Source organism: Grammomys surdaster, unplaced genomic scaffold (assembly GCF_004785775.1).
Source record: "Grammomys surdaster isolate TR1022 unplaced genomic scaffold, NIH_TR_1.0 242, whole genome shotgun sequence".
In the NCBI taxonomy this organism is placed as follows: domain Eukaryota; kingdom Metazoa; phylum Chordata; class Mammalia; order Rodentia; family Muridae; genus Grammomys; species Grammomys surdaster.
The window spans coordinates 5,166,740-5,176,110 of NW_021604687.1; the positions used below are offsets into that span (position 1 = coordinate 5,166,740).

General features: G+C 48.3%; 1 protein-coding gene across 1 annotated transcript in view; it reads left to right on the forward strand.

Annotated features, from left to right (window-relative positions):
• Aoc1 (amine oxidase copper containing 1) overlaps positions 1–7,483 on the forward strand; it is a gene marked incomplete at its 5' end in the record, with an annotated part of 9,251 nt that extends 1,768 nt beyond the window's left edge. The window contains 3 exon segments of the mRNA XM_028774663.1: positions 725–872; positions 6,592–6,757; positions 7,304–7,483. Coding sequence (XP_028630496.1) covers positions 725–872; positions 6,592–6,757; positions 7,304–7,483 — 494 coding nt within the window.
• Between the last annotated feature and the right edge of the window lie 1,888 nt (positions 7,484–9,371).

Below are 9,371 nucleotides of genomic sequence, written 5' to 3' on the forward strand. Positions count from 1 at the left end.
GAGTGTGTTATGTATGTGTATGGTATGTTTGGTGTGTGTATGTGTGTGTGTAAGTGAGTGTGTTATGTATATGTATGGTATGTTTGGGGTGTGTGTGTGTGTGTGTATGTGTGTGTGTGTGTGAATTTGCATCTGTATGCCCTCAGGATTAGATGGGAGTGGAGGCACTCACATAGAACTCCTGGTCCTTGTATGGCAACAGGGAGTCTTACAGACACCTGGAAGATAAATTCTTCTTGTGAGTGACAGCACTTCCTGATTCCAGGCCTTGAGAATGCTCTCTGGGTGGGACTCAGAGGTAGCACCAATTTCCAGAGTTACTTCAGTCACCCAGACTGCAGGTAACCTCTAGCAGTCATCCAAGTATTAAGAGTCTGGACACTCCAGAAGCAGCCTGTAAAATCAGAACAGGCCCCGGGGTCCCCCTGTAGATCAAAGACTTCATTTAGAACAATGAAAACGTTAATAGTGAGGTTCACATCCAGTATCCTTCCCCACGTCTGCCTTCCTTCCTAACCCATACCTAAACAAGTCTCAGGACTGTGGCTGGCTAAGTGGAAAGTAAGTTCAAAGGTCATAGCACATGGCCCTACCTCCTATAAATGGCTGAGGCCATCTCAGGAAGTTTACCAGCACATATAAAAATGTCCCAAGCCAGAGTGTCCTCAGGTTGGCTAGTACTCAGCGCTACCTTGTCCAGTGAAATCTGTGTCTCTTCCTTAAGATCTGGTGGCCTTCCTGTACATCCTAGATTATAGGGATGTTTCCAACACAGCTGCACTTTGGGAATTCCATGGGCTTCCTGCTCCAGTCATTTCACGTTTTCCATGGCATCAAGAAACACCCAGATACACTGGCCACAGCTTCATCAGGTGTGGATGGTCATGGACCCCATTCATGGTTTTCCAGTGTACCTCAAAAATATCTCCATGACCAGGGAAAAGGAAATCTACTGAGTTCTCTGTTAGGTGGGTTTTTCACTATCTGGAACCCTCTTGGGGAGGCTACAGGGGGAATGTCCCACCTCAGTGAATGCCATGGGAAAGCTAACACAGTTACCAAAACTCTCATCATTTGGCAGTTGTTCTACCATGGTTACCTGCAGTCTGGGTGACTGAAGTAACTCTGGAAACTGGTGTTACCTCTGAGTCCCACCCAGAGAGCATTCTCAAGGCCTGGTAAACCCTGTCTGGTTTACCTCCAAGAAGTCTCTACGAATACATGAAAGCATGTGTGTGTGATTCTCTGCCGCACTGTCTGTAACAATAAAATCTGAAGACAGGCAGCTTTCCATCTGGCTGTGCAGGCGTGAGGATCTGAGTTCAGATCTGCAGCACTCATGTAAAGTTCAGCACAGTGGCAGATGTCTGTAACTCCAGCACTGGGCTCCAGGACAGGTGGAGACAGGGGCATCCCTACAGTTCTGTGTCCAGCCAGGCTAGCAGAGTGACTCAGTGAGTTCCAGCTTCAGTGAGACTCTGTCTCAGAAACTAAGTGGGCTATGAGTAAGAAAGGTGTACATCACTAACACACACTCACACTCATTTGCACCCAAAAAAAGAAAACAGACAACCCAGAAGCAGAAAGGGGGCTAGTCGTGTAAGAAAAACGCATTAGAAGTGAAAACACAGTCAGAGAATCCATGGGCGAATGTGGTCAGGGCCCCATGTGAAACCGTCATTATACATGATAATAATATGCTAATTAATATAAAAACACTTGTAGAAATAAACTCTAGACACTGGACAGAGGTCATCTGTGTAAGTGCTGACCCTGGTTGTGGAGCTGTGAGTGATCCAGCTCTGAGGGCACGAGTGTTGGAGAGCTGGCCCTGCCACTTGTCTGCCGTGGGATGATGTAGGCAAAAGAGAGATGCCGCCCACCTTCTGCCCTTTGCCACCTGTGGCAAGTGGGAGAGCTGGCCCTGCCTCTCACCAGCTGCAGCACTCAGGAGAGCAGGCCCCATGCCTTGCCTGGGCAGCACAGCAGAGCCGGCCCTGCTGGTATAGGTGAGCCTGCCCCAATGGCATGAGAGCAGGAAAGATGGTTCTGTTCCTTGCTGACTGCAGCACTGGTGAGCCAGCCTGGACAGTGCTGGACAGTACCCTGGTGGTGTGGGTGCAGGAGAGCTGGTGGGCTAACCACCCAGGCCTGAATTCAGGACTTTGGGGTGGCCCACCCTAATATCTACCTCATCAATGAAGTGCTGAAGTGCATGAAGGCGCCAGTCCTGCAGATACAATGCTACAGGGTCTCTATGACACAACAGAACATCCGAGAGGAGTCTCACTCAGGACCCAGTATTGATAGTGCAGCAGAAGCCAGGGGCCTCAAACCAGACCAATGACTCACTGCAATGGACGTTTTCAAGTAAAGAAGTGTAAGCAAAGGGGTATACTGTGAAGCAGAAACTTCTGGTTTCTTAGGAAAGTCAGTTATGTCAAATAATGTTTTGCTGGGGCACACAGGTGAAAGGAAGTTTTGCTAAATCAGACATGTGGAAGAATGTCTTTCTGAAGCAGACACAACTAAAAGTATGTTTTGCTATAGAAGACACGTGAAAGGATGCGTGATAAAGGAGTATAAATATGACCCCACAGGCATTGGTTTACTTTGCTTCACCTTGCTATTCTTCGCTAATGACACACATGTATTGGTTTGCCTTTCTCTGCATTGCTGAGCTCCGCTTGTGGAGCTTGTGAGCTCCGCTTGTGAGCTCCGCTTTCTTAGAGAGAAACTCACCAAAGAATTTCTCGTGGGATTCCTGCAGCTTCTTGCCACTTCCCCAACCTCTGGCAGGTTGGTGAGCCTTGCAGTTTCTTCAGGATTGAACTACAGCTGCTGGTCCATGTGTGGTGTCTGCAGATAGGACTGGACTACAGCTGCTGATTTGTACTTGATGTTTGCTATGGCACTGGGCTGCTGATATCCTGACAGTGAAGATTGGACTCACCACCAAAGAACTATTTCTAAACAAGTCTACTTCCCCCATATCCTAATAACTTTTATTTTCCACTACCTCTGGTGGGTGGTGGGCTGTGGGAAAAATTATAGGGGCCTCAGCGGTGGTGGTGGAGTCCCAGAGGCTTTCCACTCATGCTGCGGCAGGTCCCAAATGCAGGAGGAACGTCTAAGGTTCCAGTGACCTGGAGGCTTTGGCGGCGGCAAGCCCCAATGACATGAGAAAGTCCTTGGTTCCAAAAGGGTTTATTGTCATGGCTGATGGTGGGTGGATTTGGATGTACCCCTGTAAAACTCAGTCCTGAGTTAAATAGGGAGGGAGAAAGGGGGAGGATCGGTGGAGGATCTGGGGAGGAATGCTTAATTTCCTCCGCCCTCTGGCCTTCATTAGTATATAAATCCCTAGGGCCTGAGGCCTCTAGTCACACCCTCTAACTGTGCACTTTGGGAGGGACTGTAATGGCCTACTTGACTGAACAATGTATTTCTATGGAGACTAGACTGCTTTTCAGGACCCTGGGTTCTGGGGGCCCGCCAAACTCCTGCCGGTTCTCACGTAGAGTCTCCGGGTTCTAGGCACATGCCCAGCCATGAACCAGAATACCCTTATGCAGTCCCACAGTGGGCTAGAGGGGAAGTTGAATGTTTATTAAAGTAGGTTGAGAAAAATTTATGCCTACACTGTGAGACACACTGTGACGCACAACTATAGAGAGAATCTCTTATAAGCATCACCTGTCAATGAAAAAAGCTTATGGACAATGAGCTGAAGCTGAAAACAGGCGACAGGATATCCTGCAGGGACAGGTTGATTTCTGGTAAATAGTCAGGACATGGGAGATTTGCCCTGAAAGCTGATGAGAAGGATGTAACCCACCAGGTAGTTGAACTCGGGTTAGCATAAAAGGAGAGATTCCCCTGGAACACTGAGGAGAGGAGCACAACCCAGCGGGTAGCTGGGCCCAAGCTAGAACAAAGGGGAGATTCATCCCAGGAACTCTGAAGAGATGGATGTAAAAGACAAGGAGAGGAACCCAGTGGAACCCAGGTTAGAATAAAAGAGATGATAAGTTAAGAGCACGTCAGAGAATAAGCCCTAAGCTTATGACCTAGGCGTTTATAAATGAAGAATTAGTCACAGAGTTGTTATTTCTGGGAATTGAGTAACTGGGAAGAAAACCTTAATTTTTTACATACCACAGCTTCCACAATGAGATTTTTTTTCCTTTGGGAGCAGGGTGGATTGCAACAGCAAAGGGCAGAAATGAGGGCACAGGGAAATGAGTGGGATTGGGGTGCACGATGTGAAATTCACAAAGAATCAATAAAAACTTATAAAGAGGAAAAAAAGAGAACTAGCAAAATTTAAAAGCAGACCAGTGTTCATCTCGGTCTCCTGCTGGCTCTAGGTTCACCCAGAGCCTCTTGTCTCACCTGCTCTTGTCAGACTGGACTGTGAAAGCACAAGGCTTGTGTGGTTCTGGGGGTTTGCTCCCCAACACTTGAGAGGCAAGATGACACCAACCGAGGAGAGTCTCCTGAGTGAGCTATTTCCATGAAGTTAAAATAACCTTGGGAGTCCCTGTGGGAGACTGGGAGAGTGGAGACTGGGAGAGTGGAGACAACTTCTCAGACCAGTTTTTTCTCGAACAATTCTAATCAGGGCAACTAATTGCCTATGACAGACAGTAGGTCCTCTGAGAGTCCCCCACCCACTCACAGTTCAAGCATGTCAAGTCTCTAGACCCCATGCCCACTTACAAGTGTGAGGAATGGAGCTGGAAACCAGGAGGAGACTTTGAGTAAAAATGTCCCTACTACAAAGACGATTTCAGCCCCAGTTACAGGTGCCAGGCAGTTCCTGTATAGAGAAAGAAGCCTTTCACAAAAGGGCTTCCTGCTGAGGTCCTACAGTGTCAAGGTCAGGTTGGAGTCTTGAAAAATCTGGCCTGGTGAGTGGGACAGCAGCCAGATGTACCCAAGAGCCAAGGTCTTCCAGAAACTCTGCACATAAAAAAGCCTGGCAGGCGGCCCCACTCCAGCTACAAAGGAGGGTGGAGAGACACCACTGAGACAGCCAACATCACAAGCAACCCTGCCCTCGTGTGTCTGCAGTATCTTTCTGGTAACTTCAGTCAGAATTAGGAGGTGCAGATACCGGTCATGCTCTCCCAAATAGGAAAGAGGGTGTCATCTCCCAGGCTCACTGTCTGGAATGACCCCACGGGGTACCTTGGTAGTACACAGACACTGACTTGAGCATCTCATGTTGGGAGGCCCGATTAGAGAAGGGAGACAGTGTTGGCTCCATCCTTACCCCATAACCTAGATTCAGCAGTTCTTAGACCCTCTAGTTTGCTGGGATCCAGACTTTGTTGTTGGGATTCACTTTAAAAGAAGCAGAGCCAACCCATGAGTTTCCAGAAGGGTGTCATCGTTCCAAATGCTTCATAATCACTCTCAGGTCTGTGTCTCTCAACATCTCCAGTGTTTGCTGTGTGCAGAGCATCCTGCTGTTATCCTTCCCATTTCATAGTTGAGACAAGGAAGACTTGAAGCAACACAGTCAAGGTGACATGGTTAACTTGACCAATAAGTACATTGACCGCCTATACTAAATTCCAAAATGTGACTCTCTAAAAAGTAACTCCTTGCATAAAAAAAAAAAAAAAAGTAGTTTTGCTGTCACTACAACCCTGCCTCACCAGGACATTAGCTCATGCGGCCCTTGAGGACCAAGCCTTGGGTGAATCATGGTGGTCCTGGCTAAGGAATGGTCCCAACTGATATAGCCCCCAGTAAAGGACAAGGTATGGACATTTTTGTAGGTGAGAGAAAATGTAAGAGGTTTACAGAGAAGAGAAGCGATTGGTGAATGTACATGTTAGGAACCTTGAATGAGAACCCAGGCCAAGTTTTGGCTTCAGTCAAGCTTAGGCAATAGGAAAGTGACCAGCTTACTCTGAGATGGTAGCTAGGAGGAAGACATAAGTAAGCCCTCTCCTGTCCTCCATTGAGTTCCAGTGCATGATGTTGATATCCCACAATCCGACCCTAATCTGGACAGTTGCCATCTTGGTACTGCAGACAGCTTCAGCAGAGCAGGCATGGACCCTGAACAGCAATGCCAAGGTATTCTGGGGCCTTGGTGTTCATGAGCTGAAGGCTAGGCACATCTTCCTGATGAACAGGGTAAAGCTGAGGTGGCAGCCATCCAAGACAATGCTTTAGACAAGAACTCCATGTTCCTCATTGAGATCCTGCTGCCCAGGAAGAAACATGTACTGAATAGGATAAAGGAAAAATGTATCTTGAGCAGAAAGCCTCTTCTTTGATACCCAGGAGCACCCCAGTGTCACTGAATTTTCTGTAGTGCCCTGTCCCCAAGACCAGGCCACCATTTATGCTGGGCATCCAGATCCATGTACAAATCTGTGCTCTATGACAGCCTGAAGAACCCCCACCCTGAACCCCTGATTTCCTCTGACACCACCAGCTTCTCAGTCTGACTGTAGAAGCCAGTATCTCTCCCCATAACCCCATCCTCAATATCTATGGTGTGGCCTAGTCAGCACCATAGCTTGTTTATCTGTGGTACCATGTAGAAGGCCACTTCCTGTGCCCCACCAGGCTGGAGATCCTTCTGGATCATGGGAGCACAGACATCCAGGACTGGAGAGTGGAGCAGCTCTGGAATAATGGCGAGTTCTACAACAACCCAGAGGAACTGGATCAGAAATATGCACAAGGAGAAGTGGACATAGTGGTCCTTGAGGAACCACTGCCCGAGAACACAGTGGGATCAACTCTCTTCTCTTCTTACATGGCCTGCAGGGACTTCCCTAGCCATCACTGGCCCTGGCTTGCATGTGGCCCAGACCTGCTTTCTTCACTACAGCCTTGAGGCCAGCACTGTTCTCTGGGGAATTGGATCTTCCCTTCCAGCTGTGTGCCTTTTCTGGACTACACATCTTTAACATGCATTCCAAAGGTGTGCACATTACATAACAGGTCAGTGTGCAGAGGCGGTGCACTGTAGGGAGAACACACACCTGAAGGTGTGCAAACCATGATCATGGACATGGGTTACAGCAGGAACAGCACCACAATGAGTCACCCTGGCACCCTGTCCCCTCAGAACATTTCTGAATGCCATCCCATACCACAGCAGTGGTAGCATCCTCCCTGAGTACCCTCCCTCTTTGAGATGCCCACAAGGGTGAACTGCAATCTTAAAGACAGCTTCAACTCTATTGTGGGGCTGAAGGGAAATGCACACTGCTTCTGAGGACAACCTCAATAAAATCGATTATACCTTGGACTTCATCTTTTATACTGATAGGGCAATGGGGACCAAGATGCACATCTGGATACATCCAAACCACCTCCTACACTTCCAATGGTTTGTGCCATGGTGCTCGCCTGCATATTCACCTTTACTTGGCAACATCCGTGCCCACCTAGCACAGCACTCAGTGTGTTGGCCTCGGTGTGGCAAGTAGGACTCAACATCACACCCTAGTCACCGAGCTGCTTCCCAACAGTAGCTGCATGCCACCAGAGACAGAGCTGAGACTTCCTGGCATAAAACCAGAGACTGAGAGGATGGTGTGCACGGATTGGGGAAAGTAATTGCTCAGGAAGTTCAGAAGGGCTATTGTCAATGTAGGAAGACCATTAGGACCAGATGGTGGCTCAGCCCTGTCAGCCCCACTTGTCCCACTGGCCCTGACTACACAGACTTCCTAAGCATGTTGAAACATGGCTGCCTCTGTTCCAAGGATAAAACAGGCAAGGGAACTGCCTGGGTCACACTGAAACTGCCGCTGTTGCCAGCACTGACCCAGGAGCTGTCCTCTAGTTTCTCTGGTTTGGCTTTAGACCTCCTTTCTGACCACACTACCAGCCCTGTGTCTGTCTCAGCTGTGCTTCCTGCTGGCAGTTGGCTATGGATGTGGCCTAGAACAGAGAGCCCAGGGAATTCTCCTTCCCCCTTCATGCTTCCAGGCACCAAGAACAGCTCCTAGATACTCCATACGATGTAGGAAAACATCACCAATTCTTAGGGTCCAAGACAACTCCTGATCAACCCCACCCTCAAACAGACACAGCATTCCTTCTGCTTCAGGCTCTGCCCAAAGGCCTGCTCTTCAGCAGCCCTAGAGAGAACTGCTGCAGCTACATGCACAGTTGCCCCCTGCAGACCTGTTTTGTCTCTGAGGCACTGATGCCTCTTCATCTAGTTCTGGTGAAGAAGACTCCCTCAGTGATTGTGTGTGCTTCCACTGTCCAGGTTTTGTATCGCTGTCTCTCTGTCTCTGTTTTTCTGTCTCTGTCTTATCTGTCTTTATCCCTCTCTCTGTCTGTCTTTCTTCTCTGTGTGTCTCCATCTCTCTGTTTTTCTGTTTCTGTCTCTCTCTGTCTTTCTGTCTCTGACTCTGTCTCTCTCTGTGTGCCTATCTCTCTGTCTCTATCCCTCTGTGTGTGTGTCTCTGTCTCTCTTTCTTTCATTGCATGTGCGTGTTGCCACGCATCCTTATGCATTCAGGAGAGAGGAGACACTCACAGAACTCCTGGTCCTTGAATATGTATGATTACTCTTTTAGACTCCAAGGAAACAATTATAATCCTAGGAAAGAGTGATTTTTGCTATCTTTGGCCTTAAGGATGCTTCATGGAGAGGGTTGTGAGTCAACCCTAGTGACTAAGGTACTTAACTTCTAGCAATGACCAAGTACTGGAAGTCTGGGCACCATTGTAGCAATATCTACAACCATAACAATCTTTCAGATCCAGTCATGCTCTCTAAGGAATTCATTCAGAGCAATTCTGCCCCAAACAGAGTACTCTCAGCTAGTCGGTTCTCCACACTGTCTTGCCTGCTGAATCCTATGGCCTAGGTGACAGTGGGTTTCTTGCACATCCCAGAGGATGTTCTCAGCGTTGCCATAGTTCCAGCCCTTCAACTTTTTTCCAGAGTACCCATCCATGGCCTCTGGAAACTAAAGTCACAACCATGTCCTGCACTGAATCCCTGAGAACAGGGCCTAGCTGATGCCTTCCTCTTTCCAGTTACAATGGGACCTACAACCCTGTGTGAGGTGTCCAGCTGCAAACTATACTGAATTGTCCCAGAGATCCCCATGGGCCAATAATGAACCCTTCAGCTTCCTCCACTGTACACTGTTACTTAGAGATTGTGAGGGTGTATCACACATGCAGTGGGTGGCCATGGGCTCTGCTCATGTTTGTCTAATGCATCACAAAACATCCTCCATGACCAGGAATGGTGGAGTATTGGACCCCCAGCAGAAGCATCATCTTCATGGAAGTTACTGGGGTACTTGCAAGAAATCCTTGAGATCATGCCTGTTGCTTACTAATGGTCCTTCACAGAAGAGAGTAGGCAT